Source organism: Cygnus olor, chromosome 1 (genome assembly GCF_009769625.2).
Source record: "Cygnus olor isolate bCygOlo1 chromosome 1, bCygOlo1.pri.v2, whole genome shotgun sequence".
Lineage (NCBI taxonomy): Eukaryota > Metazoa > Chordata > Aves > Anseriformes > Anatidae > Cygnus > Cygnus olor.
This window is the reverse complement of record NC_049169.1, coordinates 152,618,739-152,640,469: the sequence shown is the minus strand read 5'-3', so window position 1 is coordinate 152,640,469 and position 21,731 is coordinate 152,618,739. Positions and strand designations below refer to the sequence as shown.

The 21,731-nt window shown below is 38.1% G+C and overlaps 1 protein-coding gene across 1 annotated transcript in view; it reads left to right on the top strand.

The window, feature by feature from the left end:
* PCCA (propionyl-CoA carboxylase subunit alpha) overlaps positions 1-21,731 on the top strand; it is a 284,588-nt gene that overhangs the window by 70,887 nt on the left and 191,970 nt on the right. Inside the window, 3 exon segments of the mRNA XM_040538044.1 lie at positions 7,967-8,098; positions 14,914-14,950; positions 20,381-20,459. Coding sequence (XP_040393978.1) covers positions 7,967-8,098; positions 14,914-14,950; positions 20,381-20,459 — 248 coding nt within the window.

The window sequence follows — 21,731 nt, the reverse complement described above, 5'->3', positions numbered from 1 at the left end:
TATTTCTGGCAAATTCAGCTGGACCTAAGTGCTGCTTTTGGTTGGTCCTCTAGAAATTTGCCATGTCATACTAGCAGAACTTAAACGTAGTAGAGGGTTTTCTGGTAACTGAATAATGTGTTTTCATGGCTCTGCACAGCTTAAACTATACTTTGGAGACCAGTATGAGCAGGTTCTCACTAGGATCAAATAAATCAGATACATTTCTTATAATGGCTTAAAAGGAGTTTGACCTTTTGTTGTATTAAACAACAAAATTAACATCTGTGTTGGTTTATTTCCAAGTAAATTAGTGAACTCTAGTTTTTCTTTCTTTTTTTTTTTTTTTAAGAATGGCTGCCCAACATTCATCTCTTTCTTACTGAAGGTAGTGGCTGTGAAAATGCTTTAGTGTTCTGTAATTTCAGGTATAAGAACTATTGAATAGTTCAGTGTCACGGGTGGTGATATAGCTTGTATGGTGGGTCTGGCTTCTAAATTGCAGTGTGTTTCTGAGCCAAGTAACAGCAAGTTTTATTTCAAAGTAGAACTCGGAACAAGCCGTGAGGTCTGGCAGGCTGGGCAACACACGTCCTCGCTGCTGCCTCCTTCCCTTCCAAGCTTCTTGGGGCTCTGACACCTTCCCAGTCAGCAATACAGGACCAATTAACCTTCTCCTTCCTAGGCTGGTTGCTGTGACAGGCTACCTTCCTGCTGCTAGTGCAACCGTAGGTGATCGTAATACTCCTTCTCCCTCCCAAGCCCTCAAACAAAACAAAAGCCAGGCCTCCAGGAAGAAATACAGTAGCCAAACGCAGATGTAGTCAGAAAGAAGCAGGATGCTACAGTCTTCCAACTCTATAATAGCTATCCATCTGCTTATATTGCATACTATGTTCACTTAACAGACACTGCTGCTGTTTTGTGAGCCTATACAGAAAGGCCTTTTCTTCATCATGCTCCCCTCCCCCCTTTAAAATACTTGTTCTAATGAAGGATGCTTTTGTTCTCATTCATATTCCTAAGACCTTTTGTCTTCAAAGGTCCTTCTTATTCCATTCTAATAAAGACTGGAGAAACTCATGTTTGAAACGCTGAAGAGTTACTGTTTTGGTGATATATGATAATACCATGCAGCTGTTTTAAGTCTTTTCCAGCTTAAAGTCTGCATAAAATGAAATATTCCGTTTGTCAATGTTAAATTTTCAGGTTGATGCCTGATCCTTGACCATTCCTGTATACGGTCTTTGTTGTGAGCTTTAAGGATAGTAGCAGTAACTTCAGCGACAGGATCCAGTTGTTGGAGCTGGGAGATGGTTTCTGTGCAGCTTGCAGAAAGCTTCAGTGCTTTTTCTTCCATCTTCATATTTGGCTGGAGAACATTTTGTCAGTTGAGCATTTCCTAGCTTATTAAGTGTTGCTTACACAGTATTTCCTAGAGGGTTTCCTTCCCAGTGCTCAGTGAACAGTTCCTGTATTGTGAGGTGATCTGTTGATGTCCTTGCCTTTTTTAACAGCTGTCACTTTTTTTTTCCTTCTGATAGGACTCCTGAATCTTGTCTGTCTTTGGATATTTTATCTGGCCTTTCTGCTTGGTTATTTTCTGGGTTGGTTAAACCTCTGTTGGACCTTGATTTTGCTGCCAGCCCTGCTTCTCAACCCCACGTTTCACCTGTGAGTTTTGAGCTCAGCTAGCTAGTGTAGTTATCCTTGAGCTAGTCGTCCTTGTGCTGAGCTGTTTATCTGCTCTGCTTCATATATGGCTGCAGGCAGCTCTGTATACAGGTCTGTTCTGGTGAGCTGTAAGTTCCTGCTCTAGATGGAAGAAGACCTTATCTGTGGCAGATGCCAATTTTTCTGGAACTTTGATACTGTTCAGGTGCTTACCAAACTTCTGCTGCTTCCCTTCCCCACTGGATCTGCCTCGAGTAGCTGTGTGTCAAGAGGGCAGAAAAGCTAAGGTAATCTTTTCCCAGTGCAAGAGTGAAAGAATTCATCAAACATGTATTTTGTGGAAACCTTTTCCAGAATTTCATGTGAAGAAAACTTGAGGGTTGGAACAAAATTTCTTTGAAAACTAGACCTTTGATACCAGTTTCTACTGAAGTTCTTATCTGTGGACCTTCCTTAATAATCTCATTCACCAGTACATTCTTGAGTAAATATGGTGAGTTGTTACCCACACCTGCTCACCTTGTTGTTAGCTTGCCATAACAGAATTGAGCTTCCAATTCTCTCTGTTCCTAAGTTGTTCCACTGCTTGACAGCACACGCCAAAGAGCTGGTTCAAGTACTGGGTTTGCTTCAAACTTCAACCATTCTGTGATTCAGACAGTGTTCCTCAGAGAAGCAAATACATGTCTTAAAGTTGGTTTTAAAATAAAACAAGTGCAGACTGAAGCACAAGAACAGACTGATGTGGCAGCACTGTTTCTCCCCTCCCCTGCACGCTTGAGAGTTTGAGGATGTGCCTGGGGGAACGAAGCTTCTTCCCAGCTGTGTGCTCCAGCTGATTCTTCCAATGCCTGTTAAGCCTCTCTGTGAGCTTATTTTAACCCACAAAAGCAATGAAGAGGACTCATCACCAAACAACAATCATAAACATAAAAACAACCCCAAAACCTGTGCCATCTTCAGCCATGTCAGTCAGCTACATCAACTGAGGAGTACCAGAACCTGCCCTAGAGAAAGGGGAGATAGGACTGTGGGAAGGGACATGGAGGAGTGAAGGGACATGGAGGAGTAAAGGGAGAGAACATAGGGGAGAAGCAGCTAGGTTGATTCGGTTCCTTCCTCAGTCATTCCTGACAGACTTTCAGGCCCTGTGCCTACCCAGCTAGAGGCATGGGGTTAAGCCTTTTTCTCCTGAGTGAATTACTGTTGCTGTCTGTCTTCCAGTGAGAAGCACCCTGAGTTTGTGTTGTCTTGAAAACATGTACATGTGAATTTGAGAACATAAGATCCAGTGGTTATACGCAACAGATCGTTTGGGTTCTCCTGTGAGCTTCATGAGCGTGTTTAAAACCAGCTCTGTGTTTACATGAGAGAGTTTATTTTCAGTAAGGTAGAGCAGCTGTAATTGCTCCTGAGATCCCTCCATCCTTTTCTTCCTCAGAAATGGGAAATGCTTTCCTACAACTAACTGCTTCAGGCACCAGGGAATGAACAAGCACAAAACCTGCGTTAATGCCATTGCTTCTGTGTGGCGAGATAATGACAGGGGCGCTTGCGACTGGAAGCAGCTTGGCAGTTGGGAGTGTGCTTTGCCACATCATTGTGGCTTGGGTGGAAGAATCCCCTTGCCAAATGATCCTGAAAGAAAACACAAAATTCTTGATACCTATGTTTTTCTTTCCTGTAGTACACGGGATACCTCCTCCTCGGCTGGAGCTGCTCAGGCTGGTGTTATGTGCAGATTCAATTACTTTGGCTTGAATGAGGACACCTAGAAGTGTGTTTAATTGTCCATAACTAATGTGGTAAAAGAGAAAAAGTCTAAGTATCACTTGTTTTGTCTAAGGCTGGGTTGGAACCGTTCCGTCACTTCCTGCAGTGCTGAGAGGCCTAGCAGCGATTTGGCTGTTTTGCCACGTATTCATAAACCCGCAGAAGGCTGTCGTGTTGCTAAGGGAGCTAGAGATTATTGTATTAAATTATGTTTATATATTTAATTGTTTTCATGTGTATAAAAGTTTATTATGCTCTTTTTCCCTCCTTCATGCTTTCTGTCTCTGGTTCTGCTTGTGCTGGCATTAAGGCTGAATCTAGCACTTACTGTATAAAATATTCATTGTAAATCCTTGCATTAGTAATTGCCAGGAGAAGTTGTAAAGGAATCTCCTCTTTCAGGATCAGTCTTGTCAATTACCTCAGGACCACAAGAGTTTGTCAGAGGGAGGGTTTCCTTCCAAATGTCGGGAGGATGGTGACTTACACAAGTGTGGGTCCATTTGGTCCACTTCAGACAGACTTTGGTGACAGACTGGAGGAGGTAATGCACAGTTCAACCCCAGACTCCCCAGATGGATTCTCCAAATCTCAAATTTGCTTTATCTATCTTGATATTGCTTAGTTTTTGCTATATTTAGTATCCTGCATCTATATGAGGGTCGAATAAGGCTTTTGTCTGGCTGTTAAAAAAAAAAAAAAAAAAAAGCCAGACTTAATTGTAGTGCCATAAAAATCAACCAGTTAAACTATTGCTGCTCTCAAAAACAGAGAAGGTTGATGGGTAAGACTTTTCAATATCTACTTTTTAGTCAAAGAAAGAACTTGCTAGGCATGGGATATTTTCTGAAAATGTTCTCTTGTAAATATGCCTTGTTGTTAGTATGTATCTTTGACTATGCAAAGTAGAGAGCAGCGATACAGGTATGTTTCTGAAGAAAATATGGGTATGGGTTTATGGTGCAAACCTGATATGCTTTCCTTCAGCCAAAAAGTGAGATGTCAAGGTTGGAGTCCACTGTTGAGCGTGTGGAGGAGTACCAGAACTTTTTGAAGAACTTGTTTGATGTGTACTGTGTAAGCTTTTGTGTACGCGGAGGAGCATCTTGTGCTGGTTGTTACTACGTTAGCAATGTTCTGCATGTGGATGGACTGTCAGTAGGCACTGGAATTTTTTTTGCAGAGTTTCACCACTTTCGTGCGCCTCATAAACAGAGGATGTGAATAGATGAATGCTGTTAAATCTTTGTGGGAGGTGACAATGTTATTGCTATGTTTTTACGTTCAATTTTTGGCATTTTCATTATTGGACACTAGGTCATTTAGTACATTACCTATCACTGTTGGCAAGGAAGAAATCGAGGTATTTTTCTGGACACCAGCTGACTAGCTTTGGCAGAGGGCTCAGGCAAGCATCTTTGGTGTATCATGGGTTACTGTAGCAAAACTTGTAAGAGTTTGTCCAGTAGTGCCTTCTGCTGACAAAATGTTTTCTGTGAGCCTAGCTAAAGTTAGTTGCAAGTAGCATCGAAGATGATGTGCCTTTTCTATGCAGGGGATGAGTTGAAATACCCACTGGAAACTAGTGGATCCTCCCTTAGTTTGTTTTGGTTTACTTTTGACTTGCAGATGTTGCAGCATGCAGTTAGGTGGTTTCAGATACCTTGTGATATTATGTTAAGCATCTCTGTTTGAGTTTTTGTTGCTGGGGTGAAAGTAGGTGCCCTGGGTACCTGAAATGACTAACCAAAGAGGAGAACAGTTGGTGTTACTATGCTGCTTCTTGTCCACAATTAAAGAACAATTCTGCAAAAGATTCAGAGCAGTTGAAGCTAAGAGGTGCATATGTAGACAAGTGCAGTTTGTAAATTATGGGTGCTAAAAACATACATTTAAAAAGAAAGATATAGCTTGTAACAGGTGAGACTTGCATTAGAGTAATGTCAGTCTGCTGCCCATCTTCTGACTCTTCATTTTTAATGAGAAATATTGGCTGTATCCATGTGGGATATTACAGGTCTACAATGTTTTCCCAATGAATACATTGGATGCAGCAGATTCATTTCTTGAAATGGCCTGCCATGTTCCTTCTCAGGTGGTTCATAAATCTCTCCTGAACGGACCTGTCCCCCTATCCAACTACTTTCATGGATGGGAGCAGGGAATGAACACTTTAAAAATCCAGGTAATAAGGCAATGAAAAGACAGGTTAAGTGGAGCAAGACGTCCCTTACATGCTTTTCCCTGGAAAGGTGCATGCTTGCTAGTGTCATGAATGTAATTCTTATCCTCTCTTGTGACCTCTACCTCGTCTTCCAGACGAAGGTCAGAGGAAGAAAAAGAGTGTAAGAGACTGTATTACATTGGAAATAGACTGTAGGCTGGAAGTCTTGGATTATCTGTAAGGGTAGCAAAAGTTTTGGATCTGCTATCTTGATGACCTCTGTAGATACCGTTTTTTTAATGGTAGACTTTGAGAGGAGAACGGGGAGATGAAGCAATCTGTGGTAAAGTTTAAGGTGGTGGGTGCCAGGCTGCAAATGCCAATATTATGGCAGAAACTGTAGAAACAAGGCTTTTCTAGTTCGAGTGATATGGGAGAAATGGCATAATCTCTAGCTGCCAAGTGTGTTAGCAAACCTCTTCCACAAACTTTGAGATTGGATTACAGTCTAATGAGAGAACCCCGCCCTACCTCCAAATGTGTGCAGGCACCCTATTGAAAACACTGTTGAGAGGGAGTGAGTTGTCAGTTTTCAGGTTGCAATCCGCTGCTATTTCTGAAATGGTTTGTTCTAGACTTTGTGTCACTGTGCTTTCAAATACCAACTCCTTTCTTGTTTCTCTTCTTTAAAAAGTTAATTTCTTTACACTCAGATCGTTTGGCACTGAGATCTGTACCCTCGTGTCTGTCCTTCTATTCCTACTGCAGTGTTCCCAACTTTGTAAGACTGCTTGCTATTCACCAAATAACTATAGCTGAGTTGCTGAGCTAATAACCCTACTGTAGTAAAAAGGTGGGCTGAGATCAGAAGAAAACCTCCTTTCCCCCCTCCCCCAAACAGCAAAACCCCAACCCAAATATTTCAGTGTGAATTCAAGCTAATGAACCTTTGCTGTGTAGCTGCATCGATGCATTTGGTTTGGGTGTCTTTTCACGGAGCTTTCTAGTGTTTCTGTAATACTTTTGTCTTTTCTATTTTCCATTATGTGTAGCACCTTCTTACCTGAAGGATAGGAAGTTGTCTATGCAGAGCTTCTGCTATTATGTTGTTCCTGCTGTGAAGCTGCTGACAGTGGACACAGCAACTCCCAAGCATATTGGGTGCTTTCTGCTCATACCAGATCATGAATAGGAGGACGTTGTTCCACACCTTGAACAGCAGTGTGTTTTTTCCACGTGTTTGTTCTGTGATCATGTATTACCACTGCATAAATACAGAAACTTTCAGCAAATCATTTTTTGTTAGTAAGTATAACTACATGACAATGCTAATATGTGCAGCACGAGCGTACATTGGAAGTGAAGCACTAAGACACAAGTTCTGATATAAGGAATTGAATGTTTGTCATTTTATTAGTGCTGCTATTAAGTAAACTGCTCAACAGTTGGAAACAATTTTTAAAGCATTTTATAGGTGTCTTACAATTGGGCGATAATCAACAAAATACCTGGAAAAAATTTGCAAGGCTAGTATGCTTATTCTCTTGATGGTTTAATTATAGCACTTTTCTAGCTTTTTTTTTCCTATAGTACAAAAGACTTAAGTTACCTAAAACATGCACAGACTCACTGCATCAATATTTGTCACTGAAGCAGATCTGGTGGAATAGTCTTTAGCTCTGTATAGTACTGAGGCTTGAAATGTTTTAAAAAAAAAAAAGTCTATGTATTTCGTCACTGAAGTCTACTGCTGGCATAGAGAAAAAAGAGGGGGGGAAAGCAATTTGGTGTTCTACCTACACGTTATTTTGTGTTGACCTTTTTCCTGAGAGTTGTTGAAAAGAACTGGGCAAACAGTATTTCATTTATTACCTTATTGACCAGGTATTTAAACCTGTTTTATAAGAGCACGTTCTTGCATTTTGAAGTTTTGTCAAGGTTTGGGTTTAAAGAATGCATAATAAAATTTACAACTATATTACAGTTTAGCAAGCGTGTCTTTGTAAATTACTTTGAGTTATTCAATGGTGAGTTAACTAGCCTCTGCTTTCTCAAGGGATATTTGTAACTTTGAAGTTGTAGTACTTCCACTTTCAGCTATTTCTCTTTGGCTTGGCTTTGATTCATACAAATGCTAATCATAGGGGCTTTGAATCCGTGTGTATACATAGCTTCACAAGGTCATATACATCTTTGGATTGGCTGAAATGCTGCTTGTATATTATTAGAGTGTTGCATAAACAGATTATTCGATCTTCTAAATATTGCTTCAATAATAATATTTTTACTCTGTGTTAAACTTGAAGGTAATGACTACAGAAGGCTGTTGATTTTTAAGTTTAGTCTTCTAAAGATGTATCTTCTTTGTCTTTGCAGGCAGCAGCAGGTGTTACCTTCATCGGACCTGACACACATGCTATTCAAGCTATGGGAGACAAGATTGAAAGCAAATTGTTAGCCAAGAATGCAAAGGTCAACACAATCCCTGGCTTTGATGGAGTAGTCAAGGTGAGAAACCATTTAACTACTGTCTGCCCACTGTAGAATCAGTGCATAAATCGAAGTACACCTATTGAAGGTCTGATACAGAATGTAATTATAAATCCAAATTCATTATCAATAAGAGACATAATTAAAATAGGGGTACGGATTTTTGGAGGAGGAAAGATGAAGAATGCTTCATGGTATATTCAGGACTGCTTGCATGAAGTCTCTAAAAATATTTCGATTTAAATTTAACACGAAGGCAGGTAAATGTGTTTATTGTGAGGTGTGCCTTTGTGTCGGTCTGAAAAATGTAAAAGACATACAGACATTTACTTCTTGCTGGCCAAGATCTTGGCATAAAATATTGCCAAAGTTAACATAAGTATGCGTAGCAAGTAAAATTTTTCAGTAGCGGTAAAGATCGTTACACTGTACGAATCTTCCATCTTATGGTCAGTGCTGATGGTAGTAAAGCTTTTCATGTGTAGAAAAACTCACTTAGGGGGGAAAAAAAGTTGTTTCTCTGTCCAAATCTACAGGTAGTCTTCTTCCTGGGGTTTTAGAAGGAATGATTTCCAACATCTTTCTAATATATCTTGGTTGTTGCTTTATTTTGTATGGTGGAATAAAATATGTCTTGGTTTTGGTTTATTTTGTGTTGTAGTGATTATGTATGGGGCTCTTTTAATCTTCCCTGTGTGTCTTTATATACCATATATATTTTGTGTTGATATAGGAAGAATAAGCTTTTTGCCTTTATGTCTTTGTTGTGTGTGTCTAGATAATCTAAAACTTTGTTCTCCTGGGTTGGAAATTCTTATGCTGGTCACTTCAGGTGATTTTTATTAATTTTTATTTTTTCAGATAAAATTTGAGTAAAACTTGGAACACGAAAAGCTTGTTTAAACAACATTTTAATGTAGTTGAAGGAAAAGTTTTTTCAGGTTTTATTTATGACTATGTTGACCTCTGATCATCATAAATCTTACTTATATGATGAAATGGGAAATTTCAAGATAATTGGGAACAACTGAATATATTGTTGGAATGCAGACTGTACTTCAAGGAGCAACATATACCAGGATAGTGTTCAGAATTGTGTCAGTTAAGCTGGATTTAAAATTTTTAGAGTAAAAAAAGACCAACTAAATGGGGAAAATAAATAGAATACAAAGGGGCTAACTCCACAAAATGATCTGTTCTGATGAACTGCCTGGAGAGTTTGGCTAGCGAGAGAGAATGATAAAGTTTTGAAAAGTCTGGAAAGATCAAAATGCACAAGAGAATTCTTAAGTACTTGTGATGGAAATGCCTGGTGTGTGTGCGTGTAATGTCTACCAGTGGGGTATTCTGCAATGGGTACAAGTACGAAGAATATTCTCTGTTTGGAGGGCTCCGTATGAGTGTTAGGCTAGCATTTGTGGCAGTGTTAAGTTGAACACAGCATTCCTTCTGGCTTTTGTTGCATGTTTTAGCAGTCCTTCTGTCTGTAGTCCTTTAGCATTCGTGAGATTTTAGGAGTAGCCAAGCTCTTGTGCATAAGATCCTCTGTTCTTTCTGATATCCTACCTATTCTAGAAATCCTGAAATTATGATCTAGAAAAATATCTAGTTAGAACATGACTTTGAATTAATGATCTGAACCCCACAAAACTTTATCTAACACAGAATCACCAAATACTTTCAGAACACTTGTTTATCACTGCATTAAGTTAAAATTACATCAGGGTCTGTTACTCTGACAAAGTTAAAGAAACAAACCTGGCAAAGTAGGATAGTAGTGGTTAATGAACAGATAGTAACATAATCAATGAAACTGCAGTATTGAAATGTTTGCTTTTTTTTCCTGAGGCCTTTAATTTTATTGTTTTTTTGACAATTATCTGAAGTTCTAGGTACTCAGAAAGAAGGAATGTAAGTGATCTGGTTGGCAATCAGCTATAGGCAATGATAGTCTTAAAACCAAAAGAACTGGAATGTAGGATTGAATTTGACAAATCCAATCCCGGCTGTTGAAAGGAGCTTACGTGGTGGTTGCTTAATCCTAAAGTCCATATTACATCGGTTTCACATACATAGCTTGCAGTACTTTTGATTATCTGAAGAGCGTAGATGAAAAAGAACACGAGATCAAAAAGCTTCAGTATGCCCAGCACATCAGAACAAGGAGAATACACAGGCCTTGCCAGTGTTGTAGTCCCCATCAGAAGGGGGAGATCTCCTAGACGAAAATTTGACTAGTGCTCTGGTTACCAGTTCTAGGAAATAAAACTTCTGGTAACTGAAACTTTCATCCTTGCTATGCATCTAATTATGTGCCTGTGTTTGTCTTCTGATCTCCCTTCTGTGATATCATGACTTTTGCTGGGATGAATACCTGAGTAATTAGGTTGTACAGGATGCCCGATGCTTGATTAGAGCTTGATGTAGTATTTTGCCAATTCAGACCAGGAGATGAAGGGCAAAGCTGTGTGACACTAAATATAATCAGAAGAACAGCACACAAGGAATTGGAGACTGTTGTATTTCTGCCATTCTCTGGGAGTCTTGTTTTGGCCACAGAGCTATGCAACTTTGAAAATCTTTGAGGGCTCTTGTTTTTGAGAAGTGGACATTTTAAAGGTCTTGGGAAGGAGTTAAGTGTCTGCTTGATACTTGAGTTGATTAGAGGTGGTTTCATCTTTGTAGTGGAGTCTAAAGCTGGAAGGAGACTGCATTCATGCTTCTGACAATGCCAGAAATTAAGAAAGATCAGTCGCGTGTGTTCTTTGTGGATGAATAGTTAAAGCAAACATGGAGTAACAACTTCTTGTGCTTCTTTTATTCATCTCAGGACTGCACTGGAAATCTTTGTTACTTGAAGAGTTGTCTTTATTCAGCTCTTGTTAACTAGTGCTGCAGATGCACAGGTCCTTCGTGAATAAAGGGTGAAGCTTCCCCCTTGATTTCTGTTGCTTAGTATTTAGACTTGGTAGACTGTGAGTTGTTTAGCTCCTGTTATCACACCTTGGAGAAACTGTGTAAAGAAAATTTCCCAACAAGTAGAAATTAACATTTTAAGAGAAGGAAGTTGTTCAGTAGTGTACTCTAAGAAGGGACCTGGAAGGGTTGAGCAGAAGAATGCTTGGCATAGCAGGCACAACCAAGTTTTCTCATATAGGTAATCACTGTAGTAAGTGTGAAGCTGAGAATGGAAACACGGAGTGAGAGTAGAGAGGGCAATTTGACAAAATATTTTTTCTTGTCCTTTACTCATTTCCTTGGTTTGGCTGAGGCAAGGGTTGTCAGAGTGCACATGTAAGAAAACTGAGTATTATGCTATCAGCTAGAGAGTCAACAAATACATTGAAAAGTAGTTTTCAGTTCAAAGTCTGTAACCTCAATCGGTTTCCTAAAACTTGACTGGGAGAGGTAATGGCCAAGAGTCTTGATCAAAAGAATTGGTGTTAATCTACATGACCAATGGCTATACTGAAGTTACAGCTGAGATTTACTGTCTGTAAATAAGTGTAAAGGAATACATGGCAAGAAGAAAGACTGAGTATGTGGAGACGTCATGGTGAAAAACTGGCAAAGGAATAGAAAGGAAGAAAGGTTTTATATATACGCAGCCAGTTTGGTTTTATGGCTGGTAGAACATAGCTGGATGTAAACCCAGGAGATTAATGTCTCCAGGTGTCAACTTGGTTTCACTGATGTCAGTAGACATGTTGAAGGTTTTCATCAAGGTTATGAATTTACTGTATTTAAGTTTCAGGTACCTGGTTTGGCTGTATTCTTGCATTGGGTTATTGACATTGGTATTCAATACCCACTGTATTGCTGAAGAGGTTGTTGGAGACTAGTCATGACTTGCAGATTCTCCAGGCCCAACACCCTCAGCCATGACAAATATCATGTAGCTATTCATAACTAAAACAACGTTTTACAGCTCAAGTAGTTTCTTAAACAGCTTCATCCTGGCATTCCTCTGTCAAATAGTTTTGCTTTTTTGTCTCCACCTGCTGGTACATGGCAGGGAGGCATGTGCATGAAGAGGTTAGAAATTCTTAGGCTAAGTGAGTAAAACTTTTATGTCTGTAACTAAAATAATGAAATCAGCCATTTGTAAATACCACTATGACGTCTTTTTTATAACTCTTGATTTTTATAAACTTGTAGCATTACTTGAACATTTTTATTTGTACAATAAAAGATTGTGCCAAAATTATGTATTTCTTTACAATCTCCAGGTTGTTTTGGGAAAACGGTAGTGGACCTACTGTGTTTTTTTTTGAGGAAACGGTAATAAATCAGCGAGGACTTATGTTGTTAAAAGAAAGTTCAAAATGGTCTTAGTACCGCTGTTTTTTGTGTATTTTGCATATGTGGTCTTGAGTGTTGTCATGGCATTCATTTTTTTTCCAGTGGCAAATGTTGTGTATCAATCATAAGTTTTTTGCACCCAAAATCTAAAACAACTGTTGTAACTTTATTGCTACTCAAAATGCTGCTGTATTTATGCAATCTGCAAGTGAAATGCATGACACTAAATTTTACTTTCTTAGGGAAAAAGATCAAAAGATCGTTACCAGAGATTTCATTGTGTCAGTTGTTTATGATTTTTTCGAACTTTTTCCTCTTTAAAGTGCAGCATATTTTTGTTTTCTGTTTCAGAAACACTCTTTGAAGGCTAAAGAATTTGAATATGCATTTTTTTTTTGTATTTTAGAGCTTGAGTTCTAATACATCAAAGCTGTAAAAAGAAACAGATGTTTGAATAGTGTAAATTAATAACTGCGCTGGGCAGAGATGTCTTCTGTCTGTTCAGGCTAGAACTGAGACAATTAGTGCTTCTCATATGATGCTGTTTTTTTCTTCAAGTTGTTGTATGTATACATGTGTTTCAATATATTTATGAATACAGTGGCTGTGAAAAAACTCCCCTGTAATGATTTGCAGCTTGTCTTCCTGTGGACTGCAGTGTATCAGTTAGCCACTTGTTTGCAGGTAACTAAGTGTGTGTGGGGGGAAAACACCAAAAACAACACAAAACCAACCCTGTTTGCTTCCCCCCTCCTCATTCTATTTTGCAAATATATGACTGAATTTGCAAGAGAAAAGAAATGTAAAAGTTTCCTTCTCGACTATAATCGTGGCTCTTCCATCAGTCATCACTCTTCCTGCATTTTGTTCGAGAGGCTCTAATTGTCTGCATTTGGCAGGTTTAACACTTCCTGACAGAGGGGCTATTAAGGGGAAGTATTCTCGCATAACTGTCACAGGCAGGAACAAAGAACCTTCAAACTCAATGTGTGGAAACCACTAACATTCTTAAATGACCCTTTTCATGCATTTTATCCCTTTAAGCTAAAATTTGGAGGGTGCAGGGTCATGGAAAGCAGCAAGGTGTAATAAAACAGTTAACCCTGATTTTTTTTTCTTGGGGAGGGGGAAGGTATTTTTTGCTAGATTTATCTCTTGACTTAAAAACAATTGTTATTTGGAAAAATCTCATTAACAGATGTGACTGGAGTAAAAAGACTTAAAACTGATGTTGTTTTCAGGACTGCTTTGAACTTAACAAGCACCGATTTGTGGAGCAGACTAGCTAATGAAAGGAAATTAAATTTTCTGACAACTTCCCCTGCCAGCCCCCTTATTCTTCATGGGGCTGTTACTAGGTACTGAAGACTTTTAAAGAGGATTTTGTTTTATTATCGGACATAAATGAACCAGGTATGAACATTGCTTATGTATTTTTTTTTAAAGTTCTGACCTGGGTGCTTTTAAAATGGATTGCCTTGAAAGCTTTAAAAATATCAGGTTTCATTTTAATGTTCATAAGTCAGCCCCCATAGTTTCAGACGCACTTAGCAGCTGGTGGTTTCCAGACGTTACTGCCTTCCATACTAATTTTTTAATGTATGTCACAGAATAGTATAAATACTAGCAAATTTGGATGGAGTTTTCGAACTTAACCCATGCCACTGTAATTTAACCCTTTTTCTTTTCTAGTGTTGTATCATGGAAATGTTTTGTTACTGGTAGGAGAACACAGAATTAACTACTGCAAGAGAAGAGATTTGGTTATTTAAAAAGTGAGAAGTTCAAGTACTCTGTTTTTGTTCTCTGGGTTTTCTAACACATTTTTCTGTATCATATTTTCTGTACCAGGTATAGTGATATGAGTCAGCCGAAGCCATAGGTGAAATCAACAAGAGTTGTTCTAGTTGTCATACACAAGTGTTTTGCAGACTTTTGAATGGAAATTGATATGTGAATGGGTTTATTCTCCTTATATTCTCCTTAGAATTGAGGGGGAAAAAAAAAGAAACAAAAGTGAAGTGCTTGTGTGTTTTTTCAGTAGACAAATCTTCAACTTTGAAGAAGTTCTGCAAGATTTTCTCTGAACCTGAATCACACCCAAACAATAGAGAATCAACTCCCCCTACTGACAACAGCCAGGAAAACATGACAAATACCTGAGAGGACAGAAACAAGCTGGCAGTGGACAAACTTTAACGATCTGATTTATGGTCCATTATTGATTGTAAACTTCTAAATTCTAGCATTAAATTCCTACAACTGCAGAAAATCATTTTGCAATCCCGGCTGTGTTTCCTGTCAGCTGATTCCTCATTGCTTTGAGTTTCTCAGTATACTAATGATGAGGTAGAATTTACATTCCACTTATGGTATTAATTTTACATTCCTCTGGCTGAAAAGGGTCAGAAGGTTGTAAAATCAAACATTAAATGAATCAGAGGAGACAGTAGTGCAATATATGACTGCCCTCAGGACACAGTGCAATGGCTGATGGGATTAACGTTGGGTCTCATTTCCTGCTTTTACAGGATGCAGATGAAGCTGTCAGAATTGCAAGGGAAATTGGTAAGTTCTTAAATTAGCTATGGTGGGATTTGTGTGCCTCTCAGCAGACATGGTTGACTAAATTGAATGTGTAATAAGTAATCCCTACAGAACAAATAATGTTTTAATAGTTTTTAAGTTCCCTCTTGCCTATAGGGCTGGAAGAATCTAGGCATTAACGCCCTGTCTCTTTAATCGTCACATTTTAGCTTAACCAACTGGACTTTACAGAACAAGTGCAGCCATGATTTGTGGAATGCATGTAATATGCAGCAGTCAGCTTGCTAAAGGAGTTATTTCAAAGTGTATCTGCAATCGGACGTGGTGTTCTTTTTACAGAAGTTAAGCATGGTACATTTCTCCTGATGTGCAGGCTGACACCAGTGATGTTATGATCTTCATTCTTCACTGTGTGCACAGCAATTAGCCTGAATATCATCCAGACCACCAGCCTTTCTTCTGTGCTTTCCAGAAGAGAATCACTGTTCAGCTTCTGAATATTTTACAGAATGGTGAAAAGAACAACCAGCAAACTGTCTGAGACTTGTCCTGATGAAGGTTAAGTGTAATGTGTTTAATGAGTTTTGGCTTTTATTAAATGAAGTTTAATATTAGGGAAAATGTGTAACCATATGCTTGAAATTACATATTCTTAAATGCTTTCTAGAAGGAGAAAGTAATGCAGGAAGATATATATATATATATATTTTAAATTCATTTTTAAGATACAGTAGCCATGAGAAGCTATTTAAGCTCATCAGTTGTATAATTCCAAGAACCCATTTCACATACATCTCACCTGTGCCAAAACCTATGGGTGTGCCTTAATGCCAAATAGAAACTGGGACTTGCCTCGCTGCAGATGATTCTTCATCGCTGTAAGGCTTTTCCGGTTTGAGTGTAAGCTGACGTTCCTACCCTGCACTGGTTAACTACCCTGAAACCCCTCAGTGTAGGCCTGACTGAATGTTAGGCTGACATGATTGAAGTCAGCATTTCTGTGGGTCAGCCTTGGCCCCTTTTGGGAAATCAGGTGGTTGCTGATCACTGCCATGCAAGCAGAAACAAAAGGTAGAGGTTATCAGTCAAACAACTAGAACACTGGGAGGAGAACTGGCAAATAAAATTGGTTTCAGTGCTTAAAAAGGTATAAATAGCATTATGAATTTATATCAGTTTCATTTCAGTGGTCTTTTTTAGATTTTATTTTTTTTAAATGGCTTTGATCATTTTAAGTAGGAAAGCATTCAGTGGCTTCCTAGACACCTTTTAAAATTTATTCTTTCTTAATTGTCCTCTTACTTCTTCTGGTGTTCTATTGACTGGTTCCTGTCTTTGATATCAGCAGCACTTTGGAGGTCATTATACCAAGGCAGTCTTAAATCTGCAGATATTGAAGTCAATTCCAGACAGCTGGGTGGTGTTTTTTATTTAGATGACAAATTCTAAAGCCATTTTTATATGGACAAGTGGTAGCCATGTAGTGAAAGGAAATTGTTTTTTCTAGCTTGTTTCTACCCATGTTTTGACCGACTGATCAGTTTTGTTAGGCTTCTGTCTAGTCATGACCATGGATCAGAAGCCAAGCCAATGATTTGTAATTTCAAAGGGTGTAAAGATGAAATTAAAATCTCTGTGTAAGTATCTCTCTATATAATGTCCTCATGTAATGAGGTACTTGATCCATAATTGAATACTTTCAGATTATTTTGCATTTCACATATCTAGAACCTAAGTATTCTGAGAGTGCTTAAATAATTATTTTTAAAAAATCATTGTGGGCCATTACTTAAAACTCTAAAACATTGTGTAATGTTCTCTTATGGCCTGTGCATTCCTCTACTGTTCCCTGCTATGTTCTGGCCAAAGGTCCAGTAGCAGTGGGCTATGACACATCAGGGCTAATGATCTGCTTTTAACTGTTTCAGTTGATATTGTTTACGGATAAAAAATTTTGTAAGTATGGGAGTAAAAAACCTACCTTTCACCCCTCATTTGAGATGCGCTCTCCCCGGCTGTCAAGAGTGAGTATTAAAAAGATACTAGGCTGAATCAGGAATTGGAAGTGGTTCAGGCACAAATTGCTGTATAGGCTCCTTTGTAACGTCGCTCTTCTCGTATATGTTTGTGTGGGCTGTTCTTTTCTTCTGATCTCTTCTGTAGTGTTTAATCACACTGGCTCTTTTCCCATGCTACTTTAAAGTCTATTTATAACTTATACGTTAAGAACTGCCAGCTTCTTAATTTCTGAAGCGTTGATGAAACTTCAGAAAGTTTTACTTTTCAGTTTGTTGTCTGGATGAATCGAACAACTAAGAAGTGCAGGCAGTATAAACTAAATGAGGGTCTATTCAATTTTAATCTCATGTAAATTGGTGTCTAATTTGAGGGAAGGGTTGAAAATCTAACACCTACTCAAAAATGCGCCTGCTTTTTAAGGCAATTTGATGTTTTGTGATGTTTTTATAAATGCTACTATAAATTGTTTGCATGCGTCTCCCTTCCCACAATTAATCCAACTAATCCATGGATTTGTATTTCAGCAATTTTAACTGCTGCTAGTGTAAAAGTGGTCAGAAAAATGATGAGCAACACATCCTGATCTTTGCATCATTTACCTAATATTTATGCAAAGCTTAAATTCTGTGAGACCTTGCTCGGCTTGGGACAGATCAGTCTTTGGTGTTGGCCAAAGAACTGACACGTTTAGTTAAGTTCAGTGACACAGCAAGTGGAGTGTAAACTCATATGTGAGCAAAAGTTCAAGTCCCGTTATTTTCAGGAGGCTGGCTAATTGTCATCCCAACCTACAGAAGTCTCTTGAAAAGATTTTTATTTCTTGGCCTAAAAAGCTGCATGTATGTTCTCAAAACCAAGCCTTACTTTGACTTTTTAATTTTTTAAATTTCTTTTTAACTATGCTGTGGCTCTCTGGAATCTTTAACTGCTTTGCATAAAACTGTGATCAACATGTAATCATTGTACATAAGGTTGGGACGGGGAGAAAAGCTGTGTTCATAAATTAGTGAGTATTACCAGTGACCTGTGTATCCTGTCTGATAATTTAACCAAGGAGGTTGTGATACATAAAATTTATGTATTCTATAATATATAAAGACTCACCGAGGCTCACTGCCAGCATACTTATTTTACTGTTGCAATGAAAAAAACAATAAATTAGAGCTACTACTTTACTGATTTTAATTCTGTAAACTGTTCAAGAGACTGATACTGCTAAACTGAAATTGTTAGCATAATTGATGATTTTTCAAGTACCTGTAACGCTGAATGAGATGGCGTGATGAAAATTACCATAGTGAGTTTGCCATTATGACTCTTAAAACGATGCTTATTTAAGAATTTCACACCTTTTAAGCTGTAGTCTCTGGTGATAGCGTTACCATAGCTGGTGTGAGTTCGGTAGTGCTACCTAGTTAAACCTCACTTCTTGCATGGAAATCATACAGGATATGCTTCTTGCTTTATTTCAAGGCCGCTAGTTGACTTGTCTAGGAGCATGGTGGTTGCCAGGGATCTGGAAAAACAGCTACAGCATAGATAAATTGTTCTTATATAGGTACAACATATGCTGCGTTTCATGAAATTGAGTTGGACTTCACTGTTCCTGCATGTAACCTAGAGCCGTTTTGTGCGTGCCCTTTTATCTCTGGGATTATAGAAGCCTTGGAAATACTTGATACAGTTCTGGATCAGACCCACTGTTGTCTGAATAATCCCGTACCCTTTGTGGGTAGCATCAGATACTTAGAGGAAAAAATAGCATACACTCTAGCAAGCTTCCTTGAACAGTTCAGTTTGGTCTTAAGTATGTATCTAGTAAGTAGAGATTACTTGACTCTAAAGCATGCAGCTTTATAACCTTTTAGTTACCTGCCTATAGGAATTAGAGATTTGTGCTTTCATATGCTTATCTATTACCATTCTACAGCTTTCAGCGACATGAGCGCTCTGTGGGATGGGATTTCACAGCCTAATTACAAGTTATGTAGGAAACTATTTTATTGATTTTTTTTTTGGGGGGGGGAGGGGGCACTTTTGTTAATTTAGCATTCTCTCATGCTGTTGCTGCTTTCCTGCCTTCCAGTCAACACTGCTCTATTTGTTTCTTATGTTGGTATCAGATCCCTCTTGTTTGTGTCCACTTCAGTCTTTTTAAGCAAAAGATTTTCTGGATCTTAGTTTTAAACATCTTTTGAACCTCCTGTCGTTAAAGTGTCTTTGCGGAGGTGGTGGTGGGGAAATTTGTCGTTGTCACTTGACAGGGTTAGAGTAGATCTACATTTCAGAAAGCAACTGTAAACATTAGTTATGCATATAATAGCACACCTGACCATTTCTATTAGGGAACCTAAATGAAATGTCCCTTTCTGTCCCTAGATCAAAACCTCTTTTAGGAGTATATCTTCAGTTTGCAAGGACTGATTGGCTTTTCTTGTCAGACCGTATCAGCTAGTCTGATGTTTGACATAACGTTATGATTTTTCATTAAACTTACTGGAGACCAAAGAACAATATTTCTACTATCCTAGGAATGTCAAAAACTTTCTAATCAGTACCTTAACTTCCAAATTCCCATATACTCATGTGAGAGAAAGGTGAAGTTCACTGATAAGAATAAGCAATTGTTTTAGGAAGTTGTTTTGAATTCAAAACATACTGTGCTACAAGATGAACAATCATTACTAAATGTGGTTTTAAACTAAACTGGTACTACACTTAGTTTTTAGAAAACTAAGGTCCTGACTCACATACCTGTTAATGTGTCTTGTTCTGAAAGTGAAATATTTCCGGTTATGCAGTCATATTTATGATGCTCACTTTTTTTTGTTACTTGTCAGGTTGGGGAAAATACTTTATTTTTGCACTTTTTTAATGATAAAAATTATTCTGATATTTATTGTGTAATATCTGAGCAGTACAGCTTTCTGGAGATGCTCTGTTATCTAAACTGGACTGCACCAAAAGTGTTGAATTAGGTACAGGCTTGTTTACTGAATCTCTTGACTGTTAGTTTATGAAGATCTGCTTAGTCTTGCTAATAAAATGTTTTTGTTTTTAAATTTAATCACAGCAATATCTTATCTCAGCAGTAGCAAGAACACTAAATTTTGTTTCTAAAGAATGTGAGCTTAAAAAGGTCAAGTGCCTTTATTCATAAACCACTTTGTTACTTGGGAATAATTCATTCTGTAGTGTGGCTTTTTTTTTGTATAAATGAAATAGAGAAGACAACCTTTTCTTGGCTTTAGAAATCACTGTACTGACAGCTAAGTCTTGAAAAGAAAAACCTCTCCTCTCTCTCCAAACAAGAAGCATTTTAATAAACGAAGTTATTGTCTACTGGCATTATTGGACATGTGGTCAGTTGTCATGTTTGTATGACCAACTGATCAAAGTTTGAACTTCTGTCTAATTGTTCCCCGCTGTTAGGCTACCCTGTCATGATCAAGGCCTCAGCAGGTGGTGGTGGGAAAGGCATGAGAATCGCTTGGGATGATGAAGAGACCAGGTGAGATGCTGTCCAAAAGCTTGCCTTGATGAATCCTGCAGTTACCAAAGTCCTATTAAGCCACCGTGAGCTGACAGTTGAGCAGATATGAACTGTTAAACAGAAATTGGGTAGTACTTGTTTTTCTCCCATTTGTATGATAAGTGGTAAATTTCGGTAGTTTGCATGTGTGTAATTAAAATTAATTTTTGCATAAACCTTAAAACACAGTCCATTATTTTGAGTAAAGTCAAAAACAATAATAATTTAAAAAAAACCCACAACCCTTGCATCTGTAAATTTGCACTGTAAATAGTATTTTGCTATGTGCCTTCCAGAATGCTGATGTACTAATTGTCTGTGTGTTAGGTAGAATGTTTCTTGGCCCTGTTTCTCAAACATTAATGCAAACCATTAGCTCTGTTAAAGTTGATGAGACTGATTATTCATGTGTGGAGACGGCGTTTCCAGAATGTGCTCTAATAGCATGCTTCTGTGTTTAAAATACTTGCCTGTGCAAACTGTTGTGCTTTTGCCTGTTTGAAGCCGAGTATTTGTTTAAACACGAATTTTCTTGTCTTTTAATGCTTGTCTGAATCCCGAACCCTTCAGGATACTACATTATTGACTGGAGATGTTTTTACAGTCCATTCTCCTCTGATATTCTGACAGTGAAGAGCCTGGTTTCAACCTCTCGTGTCACTATTACAAAACCAATCAACCAAAAAAAAAACCAGCTGACATTGTATGAGTTTTCAAAGATCTGTAACAAAAAGCATATTTTAATCTAAAACTAAGTAACTTTCTAAATGTTTTCTACATGAAGGAGAGGGCGGTGCACATGCTGGAATTAGCTCAGAATACAGCTCATGTTGTTGTTTATTTGTTAGTTACCTGTAAGATTTCCCTGATCTATTTTGTCCTCTGTATTAAATTGTCGTGTTTTTTTAGTCTTGCCTCAAAACCTGGAAACTGAAAAGAACGAGAAAATGAGTACCTAGCAGTTAAATTCTAGATTTAAAGAAAACATTCTGTGTCTTGTTATCTTTAGCCCATTCCTATTCAAATCTAAATAGGAAAACAAGGTTTTGCATTTTAGAACGAAAGATCTAGAATAACCAGCTTTTTTATGAAGATGCTTTGTTCCCATTGCTTTAGAATCCCAAATTACTGCCTTGATCTCATTCAGGCGGCAAGTACATCTGTTGGACTTAAAAGAAAGGCTTTCATTTCTCATTTTGCACAGAAACTGTCAAAGGAGTTTGATTAAAGTAACTGTTTAAAAATTGAAAA